The sequence below is a fragment of the Raphanus sativus genome, chromosome 4 (assembly GCF_000801105.2).
Source record: "Raphanus sativus cultivar WK10039 chromosome 4, ASM80110v3, whole genome shotgun sequence".
NCBI lineage: Eukaryota > Viridiplantae > Streptophyta > Magnoliopsida > Brassicales > Brassicaceae > Raphanus > Raphanus sativus.
The window spans coordinates 13,778,712-13,803,358 of record NC_079514.1 but is presented as its reverse complement, the minus strand read 5'-3'; the positions used below and the strand labels follow the sequence as shown (position 1 = coordinate 13,803,358).

The 24,647-nt window shown below is 35.6% G+C and overlaps 7 protein-coding genes across 8 annotated transcripts; all 7 read left to right on the top strand.

Annotated features, from left to right (window-relative positions):
- The first annotated feature begins 100 nt into the window (after positions 1–100).
- LOC108853787 (probable plastid-lipid-associated protein 4, chloroplastic) lies at positions 101–2,009 on the top strand. Its single transcript, XM_018627231.2, has 6 exons — positions 101–590; positions 684–797; positions 892–987; positions 1,334–1,408; positions 1,554–1,621; positions 1,711–2,009. Exons 1-6 carry the CDS (start codon positions 282–284, stop codon positions 1,781–1,783), a joined length of 735 nt encoding a protein of 244 aa, XP_018482733.1. The 5' UTR covers positions 101–281; the 3' UTR covers positions 1,784–2,009.
- An 82-nt stretch (positions 2,010–2,091) lies between these two features.
- On the top strand, positions 2,092–3,754 carry LOC108853786 (uncharacterized). 2 transcript variants are annotated; one of them, XM_018627230.2, is made up of 7 exons: positions 2,092–2,250; positions 2,319–2,623; positions 2,697–2,757; positions 2,843–2,967; positions 3,031–3,093; positions 3,177–3,301; positions 3,440–3,754. In XM_018627230.2, exons 1-7 carry the CDS (start codon positions 2,178–2,180, stop codon positions 3,594–3,596), a joined length of 909 nt encoding a protein of 302 aa, XP_018482732.1. In that variant the 5' UTR covers positions 2,092–2,177; the 3' UTR covers positions 3,597–3,754. The 2 variants fall into 2 exon arrangements, with proteins under 2 accessions (XP_018482732.1, XP_056864866.1); XM_057008886.1 differs by having other exon boundaries at positions 2,697–2,758; positions 2,868–2,967.
- Positions 3,755–3,994: 240 nt separating this feature from the next.
- LOC108853785 (regulator of G-protein signaling 1) lies at positions 3,995–6,739 on the top strand. The gene is made up of 9 exons (XM_018627229.2): positions 3,995–4,317; positions 4,642–4,762; positions 4,844–4,907; positions 4,997–5,081; positions 5,179–5,252; positions 5,334–5,614; positions 5,688–5,929; positions 5,997–6,243; positions 6,335–6,739. The coding sequence occupies exons 1-9, from the start codon at positions 4,238–4,240 to the stop codon at positions 6,515–6,517; spliced, it is 1,377 nt and encodes a 458-aa protein (XP_018482731.2). The 5' UTR covers positions 3,995–4,237; the 3' UTR covers positions 6,518–6,739.
- Positions 6,740–8,999: 2,260 nt separating this feature from the next.
- LOC108855358 (ultraviolet-B receptor UVR8) lies at positions 9,000–12,575 on the top strand. Its single transcript, XM_018629163.2, has 7 exons — positions 9,000–9,228; positions 9,774–9,816; positions 9,909–10,128; positions 10,223–10,572; positions 11,052–11,456; positions 11,653–12,037; positions 12,112–12,575. The coding sequence occupies exons 3-7, from the start codon at positions 9,919–9,921 to the stop codon at positions 12,352–12,354; spliced, it is 1,593 nt and encodes a 530-aa protein (XP_018484665.1). The 5' UTR covers positions 9,000–9,228; positions 9,774–9,816; positions 9,909–9,918; the 3' UTR covers positions 12,355–12,575.
- Positions 12,576–13,117: 542 nt separating this feature from the next.
- On the top strand, positions 13,118–13,465 carry LOC108850346 (uncharacterized). Its single transcript, XM_018623897.2, has one exon. It carries the CDS (start codon positions 13,118–13,120, stop codon positions 13,436–13,438), a length of 321 nt encoding a protein of 106 aa, XP_018479399.1. The 3' UTR covers positions 13,439–13,465.
- Positions 13,466–14,380: 915 nt separating this feature from the next.
- Positions 14,381–16,363, top strand: LOC108851673 (D-cysteine desulfhydrase 2, mitochondrial). Its single transcript, XM_018625135.2, has 7 exons — positions 14,381–14,531; positions 14,622–14,918; positions 14,997–15,039; positions 15,125–15,415; positions 15,496–15,625; positions 15,702–15,863; positions 15,931–16,363. The coding sequence occupies exons 1-7, from the start codon at positions 14,460–14,462 to the stop codon at positions 16,142–16,144; spliced, it is 1,209 nt and encodes a 402-aa protein (XP_018480637.2). The 5' UTR covers positions 14,381–14,459; the 3' UTR covers positions 16,145–16,363.
- A 3,549-nt stretch (positions 16,364–19,912) lies between these two features.
- Positions 19,913–23,222, top strand: LOC108852370 (protein terminal ear1 homolog). The gene is made up of 5 exons (XM_018625866.2): positions 19,913–20,794; positions 21,003–21,531; positions 22,243–22,383; positions 22,469–22,610; positions 22,796–23,222. The coding sequence occupies exons 1-5, from the start codon at positions 20,092–20,094 to the stop codon at positions 23,099–23,101; spliced, it is 1,821 nt and encodes a 606-aa protein (XP_018481368.1). The 5' UTR covers positions 19,913–20,091; the 3' UTR covers positions 23,102–23,222.
- Positions 23,223–24,647: the final 1,425 nt, after the last annotated feature.

Genomic DNA, 24,647 nt, shown 5'->3' with positions numbered 1-24,647 from the left:
GCTTAAAACGACACCGTAACTATGTCGGAAACACCGAGGGCCACTCATTTCGTAGGAAAAAAAAAAATCTTATCTCCCAGTGATGATGTTGACATGGCAATGGCAGAAGCATAGTGTTTCTCTTTGTACATCTTTTCCTCCTACATGTGCGTTTAGACCGATGAAGTCAAGTCCTTTGATCATCATACTCTAGAGACTGGTAAGTGGTAACCATCCTCTGTTTCGGAACAGAGTATCTCTGAAACGAAGCAGCGACTCCTGTTTTTTTTCTTTTCGATTCCATGGCTTTGACATCGTGCCTAAAGACTGGAGTAGTTCCGATGTCTCCGACCACCGGACTGTATCTTTCAGGCAGTCTTATGAAGTCGGACAGTGGCTTTTCCGTTCCGATCAAGCTACAGAGCGTTCGTAAAAGCAGCGATAGAGAGAGGCTGAGAATCAAAGCGGTGTTCAGCTTTCCTCCGGCGTTTCTAACGAGAAACGGTAGAGCAGAGAAGCAGAAGCAGCTGAAGCAAGACCTTCTCGAAGCCATTGCCCCTCTCGAACGCGGCGCCACTGCTTCTCCTGATGACCAGCTTCGTATCGATCAGGTTCCTTTCTCTCTTTCTTGTTACCGACACACTTTAGGAATGTGATCGAGAGGACAATGATGATGAAGTTTTTTGTTTGTGTGGGGGAGACAGTTGGCGCGAAAAGTGGAAGCAGTGAATCCAACGAAGGAGCCTTTGAAATCTGATTTAATCAATGGGAAATGGGAGCTCATTTACACAACATCTGCTTCTATTCTGCAGGCCAAGGTTAGACCTTGCTCTCTTGTTGTCTTGTTGTATATTCTTTTTTTTGTTTTTGGCCTGTTGTGTGATTCTCTTTATCTTTAAACAATGAGAACAGAAACCAAGGTTCTTGAGGTCAATAACAAACTACCAATCTATCAATGTGGATACACTCAAGGTTCAGAACATGGAGACTTGGCCTTTCTTCAACTCGGTAATCTTTCAAACCTGTTTGTACTATTTGCAGTAATAGGCTAGCGCATTGTGCTAGACCATATACTATGCTTTCTTGTTATCTGTGATATGGTAACCTGTTGATATTATCTTTTGGCATAAATATCGAAGGTTTAGTACAAAAAGGTTTTTTAGATTCTGTAAATCTAGGATTGAGAACTGCTTCTCATATATATATATATGAATATGATTCATGTTCCATTGTGGCTGACTACGCAAGAACAAATGATTAAGAACAAACTTAGCAAACAACGTTTGTTCTTTTGCAGAATCTGTAAAATGAGTTTCATCTATATGTAGCAAACAAAATCTTTTTTGTTGTGTAGGTAACTGGAGACATAAGACCCCTCAATTCAAGGAAGGTTGCTGTGCAGCTCAAAGTGTTCAGAATTCTCGGCCTTGTAAGTTATACTGAAACTGAAACTCCTTCTTGCTATATTCGCCTTTTGTCTATAAGAGAACCATTGTGTACTGATTCAGGCAGCATAAGTAATTTTTTACCGACCGGTTAGTGATGGTAAGTCTGATTTGGTGTTTGCTGTGCAGATCCCTGTAAATGCACCTGAAACCGCACGTGGTGAACTAGAGATTACCTATGTTGACGAGGAGCTACGGTCAGTAGTGAATGCAATTTTATTTTCATTTTATGCTTTTTTTTTTGTGAAGAAACAAATCCTAAACGTGAGTGTTGTGTGTGATGCAGGTTGTCAAGGGGTGACAAGGGCAATTTGTTTATACTGAAGATGTTTGATCCAACTTATCGAATCCCTCTCTGAAGCAAGCCAATCATACAAACACATACATTACCCCCCATCGCTTGTTCTGTCTATCTTCATCGTATGTATAGATGAATGTTTTTTCTTCTAAAAGTAAAACATAAAGTCTAATAAGATTTTTTTTTTTTTAAAAAGAGACAATCTTTTGCCTCAATTTTAACGTTGTTGTGATCAACATTGCATTGTAATCAGATGAAATGTAACGAATAAAGTCTTTTTGTCTGTTTGTTTCTCTGTCTCGAGCTTAAAATGTGATAACTAAACGAACGACGTCGTATGAGGTGGCAAGACACAGACCTCTCGTTTTAATAAGAGAGATTTGTCGTTCTTTTGTTTGCTTTGGAAACAGAGTATCTATGAATCGTAAGCAACACACTTGAAGAAAATATAGCTGATGGGTTTCATCGCTCTGCAATCTTGGAGCAGAGGAGCTTCAGCCTCTGTTAATCTCCTTCGTCCCCAGGTAGGTAAGTTAGACTCCTTACTCTGAGATATGATCAAAATTGGAGATTCTGAGTCTTTGGTTTTGATACAGTTGGTCCGTACCCAAAGCTATACGATGGTGGAGCAGTGCAAGCAGTCAAGTTTGATGTGAGAGCCTCTTCGAGTCGTAAATCGTTTAAGCAACTCAGAAGAGAGACTCAATTACAAGGTAAAGACACAACCACAAAAAAGGTTACAGAAGCAGAAGTAATAGCTCGAGTTGATGATGACACTTCGACTTCAAAGGCCTCCTCTATCAATGCTGTTGCTGCTGCTGCTGCTCCTCGAGACAAAGTGCTTCAAGCCTGCACTGTAACTTCCGGTTTAATGGCTGCATTAGGCCTTCTCATCAGGAAGGTGAATGAAAGGTTTTTTTTTTTGTAATCCTAACATGTTTTCAAGTAAATGATTATTATGTTTACATTCGCAGGCGTCTCATGTTGCGTCTACTGAAGGGTTACCAATCCCAGACTGCTCTTCGGATATACCATGTAATATTTTTTAAAACCGACTTATGTGTTGTAATAATGTTACAATGTGTAATGTTTTGTACTTGTCTGATCTCATTTCTTGCAGTTGGTTTCGAAACTTGGCATCTCGGGTTAATCGCTGGAACGGTTGTGTTGATATCATCAAGCAGGTTCCTGCTACTAAATTCTTGGCCAGATTTTGCTGATTCAAGTGAAGCAGCAAACCAACAGGTTGAAACATTGAAACGCTCCTAATGGTTCTTTTAGAATTTCTTAACAGATGATTACTTGCAGATCCTTGCTTCGCTGGAACCTCTTGATTACCTTGTTGTTGCTACTTTACCTGGAATCAGTGAGGTACAATCGAAGATACAAACACAAAAAAAAAAAAGTCTTTTCCTTTTGATAGTTAAAAGTAATATATTTAATTTTGTTGACAGGAGATGCTGTTTAGAGGTGCGTTGATGCCTTTGTTTGGAACCAGTTGGGGCAGTATCGTGGGAGTTGGACTCATCTTCGGTTTACTTCATCTTGGAAGCGGAAGAAAGTACTCCTTTGCCGTTTGGTAAACTAAAACCATCTTTGATACCTCAACTACGTAGACCAATCTTGATTATTTAGATTGATTAGTCTTTCCCGTTTAGCTACTACTACTGCCTTACTGAGTTGTATGTTATGGTTTTTGTGTAATTTCTCCTCTCAGGGCGTCGGTTGTGGGTATAGTCTACGGTTACGCAGCGGTTCTATCGTCGAGTCTTGTCGTTCCGATGGCTTCTCATGCACTCAACAATTTGGTCGGAGGTTTGCTGTGGCGTTATACTAGTAGTACTAGTAGTTCCAAGCTCAAGTCATTGGAGTGAGAGTGTTTACATAAGATTTATAAAATGGGCTTAATTTGAAAAGGTTACATTTTTATGGGTCGTTTTGTGAAATATTTATAGCATAGGGTGGTTACTGCAATTTTGGTTCACCAATCACAAGAAGACAAAATGAGAAAAAAAATGTTTAAATAAATTAATGACGTGTAAAGTGGGAAACCATCATCAGAAAATCTCTAGTTTTTTAAAAAAATGAAAATTCTATTTTGTTAAATATTATTCCGTCTCGATTATCTTAATTGTGTTAACTATGATGATTAATGATGCTTAATTAGTTGGGAGATTTTTTTAAAAAATTAATTAAAAAGAAGAAAACAGTGAAAACAGGAAGAGGAAGAGAGTTTGGTGGTCAAAAAGGTCAGAACGGAACAATGGAGAGAAAGAGACAGAGACGTCCTTCTGCGACTTTGCTGAATACTTCTTTTTAAAGTCTAATTCTTTTTTTTTTCTTTATTAGATTTGGCTCACACACTTTACCTCGACAATAAAAGCAACAATCCTTTGAAACTAAACAAAGAGAAAAAGATCTCAGAGGAGAGTAAACTTCACAAAAACCCAGAATTGAGTTTTAGTAGAGAGAGAGAGAGAGAGAGAGAGAGAGAGAGAGAGATGCAAGCAGAAAGATGGTGAGTGGATGCGCTAAACGAGGGGGTTGTCCTAGCGATTACGGTGCTGTTGTAATAGCTGTTATCTGCTTCTTCGTGTATGTTCTTTCTTCCATTCGAAGATCTGGCTTTTTTCGTTTACTGGGTTTACTTGTTCATATGAGCTGTTTATGTCTTTTGTCTTGTAGTAATTGTTTGATGTTATGTCTCACTGGGGATTTACTTTGTTCATAGTATGTCCCAAAGGATCTGTCTTTTTTTTTTTAGCTGGGGAATTACATGTTGCCAATTAATGAATCTCGAATTGAAGTTTGAAAGCAATCATTTTTGTGAAATCTTTTAGTACTTAATAACTTCAAAGTTAGTTATTCAGTTTCTCTCTGATGATTTTGATTTGATTCATTTTTTTAATTATCAATCAGGCTTCTATCGAGATCGGTGTTACCATGTTTGGTACACAAGCCTCCTCGTAGTAACAGTAGCAGTTTCTGGATCCCTGTCATTCAAGTCTTCTCCAGCTTCAACCTTCTCTTCTCCATTGTGGTCTTTGCACTCTCACCTTGAGCATCACTTCTTTTCTAAAGTTTCTACAAAACTGACCCTTGTTTCTTTTTTTATTTTCAGATGTCAGTCAATCTTCTTCAGTTCAAGTCGCAACATTGGCGGCGTTATTGCTATCTTTGGGCAGGTTTTTGTTCTGAAACCAAGTGTCAATCAGTTACATCATCCAGTCCTGTACATACAATTTTGATATAAATGTGAATTGTTTGGTTTCAGTGTGGGTCGAAGGACCACTTGGATTCGGTTTGCTTATGAGCTGCCGTATTACTCAGGCCTTTCAACTCTACTTCATTTTCGTCAAGTAAGCAAATTATACTTAGTTAACACAAAACTGCTTTCATCCTCTATTGGTCTACACTTGTGTTTCATGCTATTCTTCGGTTGTCTGTGTAATGTAGGAAACGTCTACCACCTGTGAAGTCATACGTTTTTCTCCCCCTTGTTTTGTTACCATGGATCTTTGGCGCTGCAAGTAACCATTTCCTCCTGTTCAACTTCATTATTTTCTTCTACTTTGCAAGAAGTTATTGGTTAATAATTGTTGGTTTTTTAGTAATCCATGCAAGAAAGCCTCTCAGCAATGACTGCCACCTGGGTCTTCAATGGACTTTCCCAGTCGCAGGCCTCCATGCTCTTTACGTCCTTGCCTTAGTTGCGTTCACCAGAGCCATCCGTCATGTGGAGTTTCGTTTTGATGAGCTTAGAGATCTCTGGAAAGGGATCCTCGTCTCGGGTGCTTCAGTCGTTATATGGGTAACAGCTTTTGTGTTGAATGAGATTCTCACACAAATCTCTTGGCTCCAAGTCGCTTCAAGATTTGTACTCTTAGTCACGGTATGAAGAAGCTCCTAACAAGATCCTCCTGCTTATGCAGTTTAAAAAAAAGTATTTGTTTTTGTATTATTAGGGTGGGGTTCTGGTGGTTGTCTTCTTTTCCATCTCGAGCAACCAACCTCTTCTCTCACAAATCAGCTTGAAGAAGAAGAAAGACAACTTTGAGTTTCAAAGAATGAGTCTAGCTCTAGGCATACCTGATAGCGGTTTATTGTTTCGGAAGGAGGAGTTTCGACCTGTTGATCCTAATGACCCACTTGATAAGCTTCTTCTCAATAAAAGGTTTCGCCAATCCCTTATGGAGTTCGCTGATAGGTATGTCTTTTTACCTTCATTGTTCATCCCCATGCTTAGATGTTTGATATATTGTTGTGTTGTTTAGCTGCTACGCTGGAGAAACGTTGCATTTCTATGAAGAAGTGTATGAACATGGTAAGATCCCGGAAGGTGATTCGATAAGAAGAATCTACATGGCTCGACATATCATGGAGAAGTTCATCGTCGCAGGAGCGGAAATGGAAGTGAACTTATCGCATAAAACCAGGCAAGAGATCTTGACCACTCAAGATCTAACTCACCCTGATCTCTTCAAGAACGCGTTAAACGAAGTGATGCAGTTGATCAAGATGGTAAGATGATAACATCTCTCTCTCTTTCGCCTTTTCAAAAAGCTTTTTTTTCTCTTTTGGTTTCTCATTTTCTTGAATGATGATATTGAAGAACTTGGTGAGAGATTACTGGTCATCCATCTACTTCATCAAGTTCAAGGAAGAAGAAGGCTGCGATAAGGAAGGATGGAGTTTCTCTCCTCCAAGGATGAGTTCAGTTCAAGGCTCTGATGATCCTTTCTATCAAGAACATATGTCAAGAAGTCCCACGTCCAGATGCACTAGTCCCGGTTAAAAGAATCTAAACCGCCTTTTCAACATACGGTATTTTGATGTCGTATATACATCTCTCTCCTTCACATTTATTGTACATGTCTGTTTCTTTCTCACTCTTGTTGTTATTATAAACCAGACTGAAAGAGAATGTGTCCGGTTCTTGTTTTGGTTTGGTTTGAATGTGTATACCGGATAAAATTATGGAAACATACTAATTGATGCCTGGTAAACTTTAGCAAAATCTCTGCGTTTCCCTCTCTATCTCTAATAAAAAGGTACAAAGGACACTTTGTCAAATGAAAATATCTTATTTTGAGATTAAAGGATTATGATATAATCATATGTTTCTGATCTTGTTTCAATTTTCTAAAACATATTTTACAGCAAATTTCTTTCTTAGCTCTATCCCATGTAGAATTTCGAAACTAAAAACTGTTTTCCCTCCAAAATTTGTTATAAAATTAAACAACCTCTAGCATAGTTACTGTATTAAAAAATCTGAAAACTGAAAGTATTATGTAGGGGAAATTGTAGTAAAAAGTGTTATCATCGATAAAAAATAATAATTACGATAATTGATAGCAAATGTTTTCTTTTTGCCTCGTGGTGGCAAAATGTTAATCTAATTATTGGTTTACAACAAATAAATTAATTGGTATTTCGTAGATCTCGACCCTTATGATCATTTCCATGTCCTAGCAGGATGTATGATATGATGATGTTGCTTCACATGTTTCATGATGTGTTATCACACCTTCGGACACCACATATCCACATTTGTTTCACGTGGCACAAACATCTTAACACGTCCACTTAAACATTCAGAACCCAACCCATAATATAATTATTTTCATAAAACAGAGAGCTCAACCTCGGTCTAAAACGAGAAGGTGGGAATTGGAACACTTGGAGTCTTGTAAACTTTTCTTTTTTTGAAACAAGAGTCTTGTAAATAAAACACACAAATTGTCTAATAGGTAAAGAGTTTGCCAACGAAACAAGTTTTAACTATCGTTTGAGATTTTAGCAACAAAAAAAACTATCGTTTGAGATGAAAAGTATAATAGTTCCTATATAAAAGGTTATAGTTAAATTGTTATGGTGACTTTTTCTAAATCTTAATGATTCTCATCTGATAGAATATGAACATTATTTCCCAAAGAAGTTCTTTTTTTTTTGTGTGTGTGGTCTACAACAAGGTTTTGGTCAAATACCCAAATATATGTGGCAATTATTGAGTCTCGTCGCTTGCAACTCTTGATGATGTTATTGCGAAGATAGTTTATAAAATTGAAGGGAATCTTTATCAGTTTACGTTTCACCTAACTAGTTGATTCAATAGTTGCTAAATAGTAGATAATTATTACTTCTTGTATTTTGCATATTCTAAAATATTTCTGGCTTAATAATCTAATCTATAAAGCATCCTAATGTTTAGAAAACATTTCTAAAACATATATTTGTGGTATTTTAGAAGTTATGGGAACTGAGGTGTTGTTTTAGATAATGATATTTTAAATTTTCAGTAATTGTTTTTCAAAACATTTGTGTTGAACTTCATAAACAAAAATTCATATATATTTAAATATAGTTTGATTTATATATGGTTTCAAATGAGTTTATAATTCAAATTATAAAGTTATAAGTTTATAGATTTTAAATTTAATATAAAATTTATCCGTTTATTATTAAAGTCTTTTTTAGACCAAGACACTTTGTATAACTGTTCTTATAATAAGGGCAAATGTTGGGTAAGTTTTTGCACAGATGAAGAAAGTTTATTACCAATATCTTATTATTGGTTTGAATATAAGGTTTCAAATCATGTAAATTATTACCAAACATGTAATCAAAGTTCACATATAAAATCATTATTTTTCCTACAATGTTATGCTTTGATTATTGTATTTACTTGGAAAAGACGAAAAGTAAAATGCAGATGGGAATATTCTTGTAGATGAAGCCATAACTTCCACTTTGTATTGCAATTTGCCAGGTTGGTATTGCTTCCAAGCTTATATACACATCCACTTGTCAATTTTTGTTTAGTTCTATGAAGTAACAGAAACAACTTACACAATTAGAACAACCAGTTATAGTCATTGTCAATTTCATTATAAACTAAACATGAAACTGAAACTATATTACTATAAACTTGATTCAAGAAGCTGAATTCTTTCTTTCATCAGAGAGAATCATAGTGAAGGACAAGGCAAAATTGAGGATGTCATGTAATCATTAGTGGATAACCATGTCAGGACTTATGATACTAACAAATAATTAATTAAGTGATAACCATTTTGTTCTCAACTACTATTAAAACTATAAAAGATCCGTTTGGATGAGGATAACTTGTCCGACCACTCAACCCCTGTTTTGGATGCACACGCATATTATGTATCTACATGCATTCATATAACCATGATGTTATCCATTACAATTATATGTATATGTGCACATATAGACACACATAGAGTATCACAATTTATCAGAAAAAAATGTTGTAACAGAGAGAGAGAGATTAATTTGCTTTATAAAACCGCATAAAGAGACACCACATCTTTCTTTCTTTCCTCTTCATTCAATTGCTTTCCTCAACGCAAAAGTTGCAGACTTTCCGTTATTGCTGATCGTCAATTCTCTAGAAAATCATTCTTTCTTATATTCTCCGATCAGACAACAAAACCAGACAAAAGAGAAGCCACTTCGTCTGTCTGAATAGTTTCCGAGGTTAGATTCTTGTTGATGATGATAGAATTGATGGTCTGTTGCAGATGGGTTTTCAGAAAGTTCGCTCCTTTTTAATTTTGTTTAACATGTAAAAAATTAATCACAACTCAGGATCAAACCATGGTGTTAGCATTTTTGAAACAATCTCTCTCTCTGTCTGTCTGATGCGTTGTTGTTCAATTCAGATCGGTTTGGTTTGTGTGTTGATCGTTGTGGTAGTAAAAAAATTGAGTTTCCGTGTGCAGAGGAGAAGGAGAAAGTCCTTTGCGTGTTACAAACAGTTTTCTTTTTTTCTTTTATCTTCTTCCGTATCAGATCCATCTTTTGTTCTTATAGAATAATCCTCTTTATCATTTTTGATTACTACACTTCTCTTCCTTTCATTCCTGACCTGATTTGATTGTTTACAGATTCTTTTCTCTGTTCTTGATTAGAAACAAGAAAAGAAGTAAACTTTCCTTGTAATAATAATAACCCATAAAGTTGCTTCCTTTTTGTACTATCTTACAGACTTGGATCCTTACTGGTTTGTGTTTCTTCTGTAGGTCAAAAGCTTTAGAACTTATTGAACAATACAAAGACTTGCAGGTAAGTTTTAAGAGTCTTGTTCATTGTTCTTTTTCTTTTGTCCTGTTTCAGGCAAATCAAAAATGTGACTTGTCTTGATTATGGATTTGTAGATATAAAAACATGGATGCTACATCGAGTGGAACAACACCAGGTATACAGTATCATAACATACCTGAGCAACCTGCTTCTCCTCCTCCTGTGAAGAGGCAGAAACGCCATTGCTTTGGAGACTCAACTCCTGGAGAGTTTCCTTTAGCAGCTAACCCTTCCATTGTCCTTCACGTTCTCACCGAATGTAGACTGGATCCTCGTGACCTCGCCAATCTTGAGGTTCCTTTTAATTTCTCGATTAAAAAGTCTAAAATCTTTTCACAAAATCTAAATTCAAGGATTTGAAATATTTTCTTCTTGTTGTTGGTGTTAGGCAACGTGCTCTTTCTTTAGCCAGCCAGCAAACTTTGCACCGGACTGTAGTTTATCCCTACCCGAGCTAGCTGCTCTCGACATGTGTAACAAAAGGGTGATCTTCAAACCGATGAACGAAGAAGAACGCGAAGAAATGAAACGTAGATGCGGAGGGTCGTGGAAGCTTGTGCTTAGGTTCTTGCTGGCTGGTGAAGCGTGTTGTCGAAGAGAGAAGTCCCAAGCTATTGCTGGTCCTGGTCACAGCATTGCCGTCACTTCGAAAGGAGAAGTTTTTACTTTCGGTTATAACAACTCTGGACAGCTAGGACATGGTCATACCGATGAAGAAGCTCGGATCTTGCCCGTCAGGTATATACATCATTGAGCGTTACTAGGCCTGCCGGTTTGGTTAGTTCGGTTTAACATAAATTTTACCGAATTAACCCGAAATGAAGTTGGTATTCGGTTAGTTTGGTTTTGAAAATCTTACCGAAGTTTTTGATTCGGTAGATTCCGGTTAAATGTTGTTAAACTTTCAGATAATTTCGGTTCAAAATTTGGTTAGTTCGGTTCGGGTTTTTGGTATGGTTTGGGTATAATTTTTTTTAAGAAGAAAACCGAAGTAACCGATCGCCGAACCGAACCAAAACCATTTAAAAAAAACTGCTGAATCGAACCGAATTTCTAACTGAACGAACCAAAATTTCGGTTTGGTTCGGTTTTGGACGGTTCAAAATCCCAGGCCTAAGAGTTACAACCAAAGAGAACCGGGAGATGGTTTCACAGAGAGAGAACCGGGAGATGGTTTCACTGAGAGTTGTTAATTGTTATTACCGTGTGTTGTGCAGATCATTACAGGGAATCAGAATCATCCAAGCGGCAGCTGGTGCTGGCCGTACAATGCTGATAAGCGACAGTGGAAAAGTCTACTCGTGTGGGAAAGATTCGTTCGGTGAAGCTGAATACGGAGGGCAAGGGTCTAAGGAGGTCATGACTCCTCAGCTTGTGACATCTTTAAAAAGCATATTCGTTGTGCAAGCTGCTATTGGGAACTTCTTTACTGCTGTTCTCTCGCGAGAAGGCAAGGTCTATACATTCTCGTGGGGTAACGATGGTAGGCTCGGTCACCAAACCGAGGCTAATGATGTCGAGCCACGTCCTTTGTTAGGCCCGCTTGAGAACGTACCCGTTGTGCAGATTGCCGCTGGTTATTGCTACCTTCTTGCCTTAGCTTGTCTACCAAATGGCAGCATGTGAGTTCCTTTTGATGCACTGTCTTTTTTTTTTTGAATTATACAGAGATATCTTGGCCCCTACAGAAGTGGTCCAGACTAGTCACGTGTTGCCACATGTCGGTCCTGGTCCTGATGTCATTCCATGCTTAATGCACTGTCTTTCGTTAAGTATCTAACTTAGACCGGTTCTGATGCCATACCGTGCTTATGTTAGGTCGGTTTATTCGGTTGGTTGTGGTTTGGGAGGCAAGCTTGGTCACGGGTCTAAGACTGATGAGAAGTATCCTCGGCTTATCGAGCAGTTTCAGGTGTTGAACATTCAACCTAGGGTAGTTGCAGCGGGCGCTTGGCATGCGGCTGTGGTAGGTCAGGACGGGAGAGTGTGTACTTGGGGTTGGGGAAGATACGGTTGCTTAGGACACGGTAACGAGGAGTGTGAATCAGTGCCTAAAGTCGTTGAAGGGCTAAGCCATGTCAAAGCGGTTCATGTCGCAACGGGAGACTACACTACTTTTGTTGTCTCGGAGGATGGTGATGTTTACTCGTTTGGTTGTGGCGAGTCTGCTAGTCTCGGTCACCATATAGCCGTTGATGAACAGGTTAGCAGTATTGTCTACTAAACTTGCGTTGCAAGCTATTTGACTATTATGTTTTTTTTTTGTTTGTTTATTAGGGTAATAGAAATGGGAATGTGCTGAGTCCAGCGGTAGTAACGTCGCTGAAACAAGTGAAGGAGAAGATGGTTCAGATTAGTCTAACGAACTCTATATATTGGAACGCTCATACGTTTGCGCTCTCGGAGTCAGGGAAGCTGTTCGCGTTTGGTGCGGGTGATAAGGGTCAGCTTGGAGCAGAGCTTGGTCGTGACCAGACAGAAAGGTGTGTTCCTGAAAAAGTAAATATCGATCTCAGTTAGCGGTTTGTTGGCAGATCAGACAAAAAAAACACATGGAAAATTGCGGTCACTTTGGAAGGGTTTGTACAAAAGGGGGAAACATAAGTTAAGGAACTTGTCTTAACATTTCATTTGTATAGGGTTTTACATTATTCTAATTGTTCATGGGTCATGATTTTAGGTTGTTAATTGTCGAATAATTTCATTTAGTCCATTTATTGTAAGGTTCAGATTCTATTTCATTTTGTATAAAAAGCCTCAAGGCTTTACCAAATTTGTGGTGTACAGTTTCCGTGCATGCAGTTCACGCCATGTCACTGTGTTTACTGTTTAGGGTAAAGTGAATTAAGAAAGCATACAAAAATAATCTAGGCCCAAAAGAGCCCTATACATTTGGACTTGGTACTTTTAGTTTTATTACTTTACATCATCACCTTATTACTCATTTCATTTCACAACGTTGCTTTTTATACTTTTCAGAAAAATTAAAACTAAGAAAAAAAATCTAAGATAAATTTTTAGGCTTAGGCTAAACTCAAGTTTATATTCAGTAGCTGAAACAGAGAGAGGGACGAACTTAAATTAGGAGTAGAAGATACGCCGTTAAATATATTTTTTGGCAAACCTCAAATTTCGCATTTTGATTAACAACTACATATAATGAAAGAGCCTCACTACACAAATCTTTTTTTTTTAAATAATTCATTAAGTGAATAAAGAAATACCCATAAAACATTTGGAAGAAAAAAGTATTTTGAGATTATTAACTAATTTAACTAAAAAAATGGCGCGCCTTCACGTAGCTCTCCTCCTCCTCCTCTTTGTCGCCGTTTACGCCGTGATTGTCTCAGCTGTTGATAAACCCTCGACGACCACCTCTGCAGCCCCCGCAACAGCTCCGACCAATGCAGCTAAAGCTCCAGGAAGAAATGACAACGCCATTGGAACAACCGACAACAACGATGCAGCTGCTGCTATGGGAACAGATTCTTCTAATGCAAACTATCCGCCACCTCGACAAGCTTCCGGAAACGACGTTACCGCCACGGTTGGATTCGTTTATTGTGTAGCTGCTGCGATGGTTGGATCGTTCTTCTTTTTATGAGATGTGATTGGTGCGTAAGTTTTAGAAACTGATGACATTTTTAATGAATACTAGTTTTTGTAATGTTATCTCTTGTAAATGTATAATGATCCAACACAGAGATCATGATCCAACATGAAAAGTTATGTGATACGTATCTATGATTTATAGTTTTACAATTTGTTGTGAAGTATCCTAAATCCAGTATTTCCGACCTAACGATAGAACTGACTTTAAACAATTACGGTTTAAAAGTCGGATGATGCACGCATATACTGTATTTTGGATGGTTTGAAGACCGGATGATCTATGTTTATTAAATACTTCAAAATTTAGAGGTTAGAGCAAATGCTTTTTCTGTTATCCAAAAACCGATACTTTGTTAGCCGGCTTGCGTAACAAAGTAGATAAAACAGCAAGAGACAATGGGAAATGGTGGTCCATTAGTCCAATGGTTAATTGAAGATTCATTAATGTTTCTAAACGAATTATGGGTTTAAGGCTTTAAGTTCGAAAAAATTGATTTACAGTGATACAAATTAGTATAGAAGATGTTTAAGGATGTGAAAGTAAAACCGTTTCATATAATAATTAGAACTAGATTCGGATATATTTTTGTTTTAAATTTTTTGAAAATTTTAATTTTTATATTCATATACACATTTATGTATATATATATGTTTCAATACTGTTAGTTATTATTAAAAATGTGGGTTATAAATATTTAGACCAAACATATATCAATATGAGATGTTTCTAATTTAGGAGAATAGATTATTAGTTGCAGAATCGTTTATATAGTATTTTTAAAATATTACTATAGAAAACTAGTGTTTTTAGAAAATGATGCAAAAACCATGGAAAACAACTTCCTCATTGGGCTGTTAGATATGGGCCGGATGAGAACCTTGGCCCATACATGTCTTAAAAAGCGTGTGTCCTTCACATCGGCGAAACAAGACGCGCGTGGATGTGTGTATTTTCCCAGATACTCTGTACTCTGTAGTCGATAGAGAGTAATTTTGCAGAGAAGCGAGCGAGAATGAAGGTCCAACGGTCAACTTTTTTCGCAGTCAACGCGAAATCAAACCTCCATCACTTTCACTCTTCTCAGGTTTAATATTTATTCGTTAAAGTTCGTTTTTTTTATATTCACTTCTGAAAATACCCATTTGCAATTGCAACTAATAGTGTAAATTTTCAGGGAATTGCTATATCAGAGCTCGATTCTGTATCGAAGTTACTAGACAGGAAGTGGGGATTACAGAGTCCCGCAACTCCAATTCATCAAATCAGTTGTAAAGAAGAGCAAGGAATCGGCAAACTCTCCTTCTTGAACAACACTCGTCCACGTCTCGGAGACGATGATGTCTCAACAACGAAAGGCTCGTCTTTTTACATTCTGAGAGATGATCTTCTGCATCCTCTTGTCAACGGTAACAAAGCTAGAAAGCTTGATGCTTTGCTACCACTTCTTCAACATCATAAAGTCACTGACTTGGTGAGAATTTTTGTTATTTTCTCAATTGTGGGTCCTTTGGAAAAAAATGCTTATTAGAGCTTTTTCTTTGAATGTTAGGTTACTTGTGGAGGTTGTCAGAGTGCACACACAGCTGCTGTTGGTAAAAAAAAAAAAAAAAAAAGTCAAAAACCTTTTATTGAGTGAAGTAAATAAAACCTGTTTTCTAACCTCGTTTTGTTTTACAGCTGTTTCGTGTGCGGAGAGAGGTGTGAGATCACATTTGCTACTGCGTGGTGAACAGCCCGAGGTTTTGACCGGTTACAACCTCGTTTCTACCATGTATGGAAACGTTGAGTATGTTCCGAGATCCAAGTACGCGAACCGAGAGGAAATGCTGAGAACTCATGCTGATCTCGTCGCTGGGGAAGACGGTTCTGTCTTAATGGCTAAAGACCTTGAAGCTATGGATTCCAAAGCTTCTCCTAGAAAGGTTTTGATCGTTAATGAAGGCGCAGGAGATGCTCTTGCATTACTCGGTAAGCATATCTAACTTTGGTGGAAAGAAACTGATCAAAGATTGTTGTTTTATGTGTGCGTTTTGTGTCGCTATGCAAAGGTATGTTTCGGTTAGTGAAGTATTTGTCAGAAGATCATTTACTTGGGAAGAAGAGTCGTGTCAAGTTTGTAGTTGATGCTGGTACGGGAACAAGTGCTGTGGGTTTAGGAGTTGCAGCTATGTCTTTAGGGTTAGGACTTTGTTCCATAAGACTTTTTTGTGTCTGTTTCTTTTTTCCCGCTCTCATGTTTACACTTTCTTCTCAGGCTTCCATGGGAGATCAATGCAGTGATGCTAGCTGATACGCTCGAAAACTACAAGAGACATCAAGATCGTTTGTTGGATGAGTTTACGAGGCAGTTTCTTCCCTCCATCGTTTGCAGCAGCTTAGATACGATCAAATGGGTTGAACGTCAACGCCCACGAAAGTATGATTCTTTTCTCTGTTAAAGTGATCCTTTTTTCAGTTATATATATTTCCTTTTGTTCTTGCAGGTTTGGGAAGATCTTGGAAGGAGAAGTGGAGATGTGTAGGAAGATTGCGCAAGAGACGGGTGTTTTAGTGGATCCAATGTATACTTTAGCTGCTTGGGAGAAGGCAACAGAGCTTGCGGAGGACGAGAGATCTAGCATTGTAGTGATGCTTCACACTGGAGGCACTCTTGGGATGTTTGGTCTTGCTCAAATATACAAATCTTTCTTCGCCTAACTTGAAAGATTAGGCTTTTTGTAGCATACCATTATTTCAAGTCTTAAAGAGAAATCAAACTAAAGGTTTGGTTTGGTTTTAGTAAAATTTTAACCGGACCTAACCGAAATCGTTTTGGCTCGTCTGGTTTGTATTGGAATTCAATTCGTTTAGTTTGGCTCGATTATATGTCTTGCAACATGTATTAAATTTGATATGAATAAAATAATGTTTTAAAGATTTGAGTCGTAAGTAAAAAGGTAAAATGTTAAGTTTCAAAGAAAGGAAGAAGTAAAAAAGGTAAAATGTTTGCCCGTAAAGAAGCTTATTATCAAAAGATTCAAATTATGTATATAAAAACTTGTATATGCCATTGTATTATTTCTAAAAAACGTATTAGTCCACTTACTAATTCAAAATGAGAAATAAAAATGATCATATATTGTAAATTTAAAATAGCTACAGGGTGGAATTTTGTTTCTATGGGGGGTTTTGTGGGTTTGATTGTCAATATTAGCTTGGATAAATCGTTTATTGTAAAACTATAACTGAACTGTAACCAAGTTTTTGGTTGATTGGCTTGGTTCAATACCGAAATAAATATATACATGTCAATTTACAATTATAAAGTAAGAAAATCTAGAATGATGAAAAGAAAGAAAAATCAAAGAATATAAGAATGGCAAAGCCTAAAAGAGATTCCATAGCAATGTCACTAAACTAATTTTCTTATATTTTGACCATAACTTGGTTTGACATTGTACGGTTGCCAAGAAGAATCATATTTGTACAGCAAATAAGAAAAACAAACTGAAACAAACGTGGTAAGCAAGAAGTTGTGTTAATTTAGTAATTTTTAAACCTGGTAAAATAAACGAAGAACAAGATTATGGTTTGGTCGTTGGTTTTGAGGAGTCTTCTTCTCGAACCGAGATTTTCATGCACGTGTGTTTGGTCACTACTTCGTGTTTAACAACACTTTCTTCGCTATACCAATATCCGCATAAAAATTACAGTGTTTGTTTAAATCTCACAAAAGATTACTTTTAAATCCTTGAAGTCTTCTATCATTAAACCTTTTGTGCTTATATTATAATAAGTATGCATTTTAATTTGTTTTGATCTTGTTGATGTGTGTGTAATCCAATAAACCTATGCTCGGGAAACGAATGTACCCTTTACCTAATAGTTACATATGTGCTCAAGCTGGTCCAGTCCCATACTTATCAACCATATGGCTTATCAATATCGATTAGTTACCATTAGTGTTTGCTGAATGTGTGTGTTTGTAGTTTGTACCAATCTCCTTTAAATTATTTACCATTAGTTAATTTACAAAAAAAAAATTACTGACCAGTAGTGTATCTGCTAAATTACATTTAAGAAAAAACTACTTGCTACAAGCATGTAACAACGCTTATAGAACGGAAAAGGAAGATGTTTCATGAAAAAAAGTTACAAGTCAAACTAATGATTTTCATTACTTTTCCACTCAAATTTAAATAAAAATAATAAAAAGATTGTAAATAAGAGAAAGAGTCTCTAGTGTAAAAAAACGTGAAAACTGAAAAAAAAAACTAAAACATTTTATCACACTTATATTTCTCTAACTGGCACATAATTCAGACACTAATATTTAATTACATAAATAGATTATCTTAAAACATTAATATAGTAATGTTTGAAATTCTAACTCCCCAATAATCTATACTATTATTTGCGAAGTGATTTTTTTACAACAGAACTTCCAAATTAAAAGTTATAGTGGTTAATATCGTTTAATCTTTAATGAACGAATTTTAATTATTAAATTAGATAATAATTAAAATTAATAATGATAAGAATTATCTAAAATCATAAACATATTTTAAAATAAAAAGAGAGAGTAATTAATATCATTTATATCCTTAATGAATACAACATATAAATTAGTCACCAAATAAAAATCAAAATTTATTTTTTGATTAAATAAATTATTTAAAATAATAATATTAAAAATTATTTAAAATCTAAAAATATATATTAAAATAAAAATAGTTCTTATATATTGTGTTGTTTTCTGTAAAAATATTATAATAAAAGAGTTCAAAACTAAAAAAATACAAAACACATAACTAAAAGTTAATCAAGTAAGTGATTTTTTGCAACGAATCTCACGTTAAAAGTTAGAGTGGTTAATATCATTTATATCCTTAACAAATAAAAATAAAAATTACACATCAAATAAAAACGAATTTAATTATTTAATTATATAATATTAAAATTAATAATGATAAGAATTATCCAAAATCAAAAATATATTTTACAATAAAAAAAGTTAGAGTGGTTAGTATCATTTATATCCTTAATGGATACAACATATAAATTAGCCACAAATAAAATAAGAATTATCCAAAATAAAAAGATATGTTTTAAACTAAAAAAGTTAGGATGATTAATATCATTTATATCCTTAATGAATACAACATATAAATTAACCACAAAATAAAAACAAATTTTAATTCTTTTGATTAGATAAATTATTAAAATTAATAATATTAAGAATTATCTAAAATCTAAAAATATATTAAAATAAAAATAGTTCTTATACATTTTGTGTTGTTTTCTGTAAAAATCTTAAAATAAAAGAATTAAAATTTTAAAAACACATAACTAAAAGTTAATCAAGTAAAATTTTAATATTATATAATTGAAAAAGGAATAAATTTAAAACAAAAAAGGATAATTTATAATTATATTTTAGTATACAAATAAATTTTTAAGACAAAAATTGTTTTAGATGACAAACACATAACTAAATATTAATAAGTAAAATTTTTAATTTTTATATAATTGAAAAGGAAATAAATTTTAAAGTAAAGGATTATTTCTAAATATATTTTAGTGTACAAATAAATTTACAAGACCTGAAATTTTTTAGATAAAAACATAAATAATATATATTTTTTCATTATAAATTTTGTTTAGTATGAATATATTAATAAGTAACTATAAATTATTTACGTCCGCATCCGCGGACCAATCACCTAGTATGTAAATAAATGTTTAGAGATTATATACACTTAACGTTAAAAGAAATATTCTTTTACGAAAGAAAAACTTAATGTATACTATTTCGGAATGAATATTAAATTTATTTATATAAAAAACTTTTTTAACAACTTATGCAATTCTGTTTAAATTGTGTTTATAAAGAATCTAAAACTGGTTCATAAGTTAACAACAAGATGGTGGTCTAGTGGTCGGAGAACTTTGAGCAATCTGGATTTAAAGACACTCATTACATTTTATCTGGTGGTTATGTGGATATAGATCTATTTTACAGCATATTTGAATATTCAGAATAAGGATCCATCCATGTGCTGCACTTTTTTTTTGGAAATTACTCTTGAGTTTTTCCATGAATTTGGTTTCGTAGTTTCCTCATCCTCTCTCACCTTTTCACAAACCAAACCCGTAACGTATACTATTAATAAAATTACTATTAATTGAAATATGCTTCATGAGAGTTTGTTTTTGATATTGGTTTCACACTTTCAATAAAATTACACGACAGAAAAGATGAACATTTTTTCCACGTACTCAGTATCCGTGTCGTGTATAAACTTTAGTCTACGTATACTGCCTCGTAAACCATGAACCCAAGGCCCAAAGCCTACAAAAAGTGAGTAGGGGTAACAAGGTAACTTCAACAAAAATATATAAATCCATTTACATTTATTTAAAAACAACAGTCATTTTCGAGAAACATAAATGCGCTTATAAATTGGAAAGACATAAAAGAAATAAAACAAAAAAAAATGAACATTTGTTCTCTTCCACTGTCTTGTCTAATGTCCGTAGAGTAAAGAGATAGAGACGACGTTGCAGTATCTTGCTCTCTCTCTCTCTCACACGATCAAGAAAACTTTCACGTACACCGGAGAAAACTATTACTCCGGTAAGAAAACAATTAAAGACCTGTTCAAATGGAAGATTCTACAGCTTTTCCTTTCGCCGGGAATCTTGACCCTCGAGCTCAAGAGTTCGTACCACTAAACCCTATGTCTTCACCTTTTTACTTTCCGTACACTTCTCTTCCGCCGCCGCTTCCGCCACCTCCTCCGTCATACGGATTATTTCCGCCGGATCCAAGAATGTTCACGTTCTTTAATCGCCAACCACATCCCATGATGTTTTCTCCTCCACCACCACCACCACCTAGTCCATGTTTTAACGGCGCTTCGGCTGTTCAACAGCTATCTACGCCGTCAAACTCTCCGACGCGATCACTGTCTCTGCTCTGCGTGCCGCGTGACGTCACCGAGTCCACGGTGAGACGCGACTTGGAGGTGTTCGGCGAGGTGCGTGGCGTCCAAATGGAGAGAATCACCGAGGGAATCGTGACCGTCCATTTCTACGATCTCCGTCACGCCAAAAGAGCTGTTCGAGAGATTTGCGGTAGACACATGCAGCACCAAGAATGGCTCGGTAGCAGTGGAGGTGGAAGCGTTTGGAGACCACCTTCATCATCGGCGCGTGGGTTTGTTTCCGGTAGACCTGTGTGGGCCCACTTTGTACTCCCGGCTACTAACGCAGTACCCGGCGGTTGTAACCAAGGAACGTTGGTGATATTTAACCTAGACCCTGAAGTCTCTTCCACTGCTCTCAGACAGATCTTCCAAGTTTACGGTAATATGTTTTTTTGGTTATGCTTCTATTGTATGTCTTAGATTTTTTTTTGTTTTATTTCCTCGTTTTGTGGATATGTCAGGAATTAAAACATTTTCAACTACATTATTATATCAATCACGCACTTTACTAGCTTTTGAATATAGACCATGTAAGACAGTTTGGTTACATGGAAGCACTTTATAATATTGTGAATTTTTGTGCTCAGGTTCGATCAAAGAGTTGAGAGAGACACCGTACAAGAAACATCAAAGATTCATTGAGTTTTACGATGTGAGAGATGCAGCGAAAGCGTTTGACCGAATGAATGGTGAAGAAATTTATGGGAAGCAAGTTGTGATAGAATTTAGCCGACCAGGTGGGATTAAGAACAAGTTCACCCCATTTAGGCAACCGCAGTTACCGTTTCAACCGCGACCAATTCTAGCTCCTCCTCCTCCTTTGAGGCAGTCTATTACTCTGATGAAAGATAAAAGCACTAATGTGAACCCTAACAATGGAGTTGATGTTGTTGAAGCTTCTATGCGTTCGTTGTGTATCATGGATGATGATAACAATAAGACCCGAGAAGCTGAATCTGAAACAAAGAGCAAAAACGTAGCTAAGTGGAGAAAGAGAAAACAGATGAAAAGTATGGAGCTAAGTCAGTTTCTTATCAGTGAAGAAACCATGGATGATCCAAGTTGCAGAGATCAACGTACCACTTTGATGATTAAGAACATACCAAACAAGTACAGGTTCGGCTAGTATAATCATCTTATTATTAGTATTTTAAATTTTGGGTTTTTTTTTTTAAAAAAATATCCAATTATCAGTAGGTATTAAATAGACTAGGGTGACTAAAGACTAAAATCTTTTAATTAAGTATTTATGTGGATTTGAAGTCTGAAGCTTTTTCAAATTCTAGGACGGATAGAGCATGCCCATTAGGGGTTCATGGGTGGGGTTCACACCCTTCCCAAAAAAAAAAAAATAATAAAATATATGAATAGTGATGAATCCCTCTCTCCTAAAGTTCTTTCGTCACTGTAGCGCGGGCCCCACGTGTCGTGGTGGCCCGCGATTGGTCTATCTCTTTTTTTTTTTTTTTTTTTTTAAAGAAAATCAAAAGAAAAATAGAAAAAGTTTAATAATAAAAAATTAAAAGGATGAACCCAAGAGGGGTTCATTGATGGGGGTGCTCTTAGATCTTTCTAATCTTTTTATTAAAATATTCACATGGATTCGTGTGTTTAGATGCTGTTTATATATATTCAAAGATTTATATTCTAGATAAAATGCTCTTACGCTATGTTCCATCAATTCAAGCTTTTAATTATCTTCGTGTTTGATATTACATTAGTCGGCTAACATTTTCCCGGATGCTCTTATATTTCAGATTCCTATAGGTTTTTGTTATATGAGATTCCACTTTAACTTTTAAAGGTAATGTTTTTGATTTTATATAGTCAAAAACTGCTGTTGAATATGCTGGATAATCACTGCATTCACATCAACGAAGCGATTACCGAGGAGAGGGACGAACACGAAGCTCATCATAATCAGCCATTTTCTTCTTATGATTTCGTGTATCTGCCCATGGACTTCAAGTATAAACATCGGACTATATTGACTATATAAGTATCGGTTATATTTATGATTATAATCATCTCTTTTTTTGGTCTGTCATATTAGCAACAAGTGCAATGTTGGATATGGGTTTGTAAACATGACGTCTCCGGAAGCAGCTTGGAGGCTTTACAAGGCGTTTCATCTTCAACGTTGGGAGGTTTTTAATTCGCACAAGATTTGCCAAGTCACATATGCAAGAGTTCAGGTATACTTACACATTCGTGTTTTAAAATCGGACTACATTAAAAACTTGATATGCTTGACGTTTAAAACTATTCGGCAAACGCATATAAGTTGTACCAAAGTTTAAGCTAAAATTATTAATCTTTAGTTTATGATAAATGGGTGGCACAATGTGATTATTTTGTTACTTTTGATCGTCCAAAACAGGGTTTGGAGGATCTAAAGGAACACTTCAAGAGCTCAAAATTTCCGTGCGAGGCTGAGCTTTACCTTCCGGTGTTTTTTTCGCCTCCACGGGACGGGAAGCAGTTAACGGAACCAGTCTCTATCAAGATCAACGGCGTCACCGGGATCAATAGCAATCATCTTTTTGAGCCTATGGACGGTCAAGATCACTCTGTGGGTGGATCATGTTGCGGCAGTGACAATGATAACAGTCAGGAAGATGGATTATCCGGCAGTAGCATAGACGGTGGGCGAAGTTTGACGGTGGTAGGAGAGACGTCTTTCTAGAAGTTGTTTGTAATGTAAACGGAACCTTAGTATATGAAGTGTAATTAGACAAATCATGTTGTTTAAGTTCAACGCTTGTTATGTTGTCTGGATCTAAATCTTATCTGGTTATTCGACGCGATTCAATTTGTTATCATGCAAAGTTCTAAAAAATGAGAGTTTGGGTGAATGAGATTAGGTAACAAGAATTTCAACTTCTTTAAATTTAGTTGTGATATAATTTATAGAGTATTTTGTTATTTTCTAAAACTTTTTGCATGCAGAATCGTCTATGTTTCATTATTTTGTATAGTCATTTCTTTGTCTATTGGATAGTGTGATGTAGGATGGAATAGTATGACTAAATTGTAACTTTGAGAATAAAAATTTTATCACTTAATGTGTCATTCGAGCTAATAACAATTACAAAATGTTAATTTTCAAACACTAATTATTATTTTTTATTACAACTGAGAATATGTCGATCACACAACCTATTTGTTGGTATTTATTTTATAAAATAAATTCACGGTTATTTATCAAACTATGTTAAATTTCATATTCATTTTGTTTCGTTTAGGACAAAGGATAAAGAAACTAATAATGTTATGGAATTGAATTCATTATTATTAAATGATAAGTTGGAAAATGGATTGTATACTAGAAATGGTTGACCTAGGGTAAGAGACCCTTTTCAGGCAAAGATACTAGTCTTTGTTCTAGTGTTAATAGCTGTCTCATTCAGTGACCTGCTGAAAGGGACCGTAGATAACTCTGTGCTAGTGATGATCACAATCTGCATCTCCCTCTGGTCTGTGGGGTTTCGACACATGGTGATATCTTCACCGTTCGTATTGTTCGTGCCAGGGTTGATAGTGATCGTTGACTACAACTTGTAATCTTTGATGTAGATTTGCTTAAATTTTCAAAAACATTTTAGGATGATGAAAAAAAAAATGAAATCCAGTTAGAACTGGAAATCATCCCTTATTATTGTGCTATTTTAGATTTATTGTGTCTGTAAAAATCAAAAATCTCCATCCACTAAGATCATTTTGATTTTTGAGTGTGTCTTTGGTATAAATTTATCATAGTAGACCAGATCCAACAACAGAAATTCATTTATTTTCTGGAGAAAAACACAAAGGATATTCCACCAAAAGACTAACTAAGGTCAACCTGAGGATATTGACATGGCCTTGTTGTTTAAACATATGTAAACAATCTAATATAAATTAAAATTGTAGGTCAAAAACTATCTTCAGTGGATTTTCACAAAAAATCTATCAATCATACGCAGAATTTAAATTTAAGAAATTACTATTTTGTTTGTAATCTATGTTCACCTGAATTGTTGTTTTTTTTTCTTCTTCTGTAATTGCATTAGCACTATCCAATTTCTGCTTGCCACCTTCACCAAATTGAGCAAATTATAATAAAGGCGGCCCACCAGAAAGATCCAAATTTGATTATAATCCTATAACAATATGGGCCTATAAACCATAAGGCCCATTAACGACATTACCCTAGTCTTGATCTCCCCGTCTCTCTCTTTATAAGATACCAT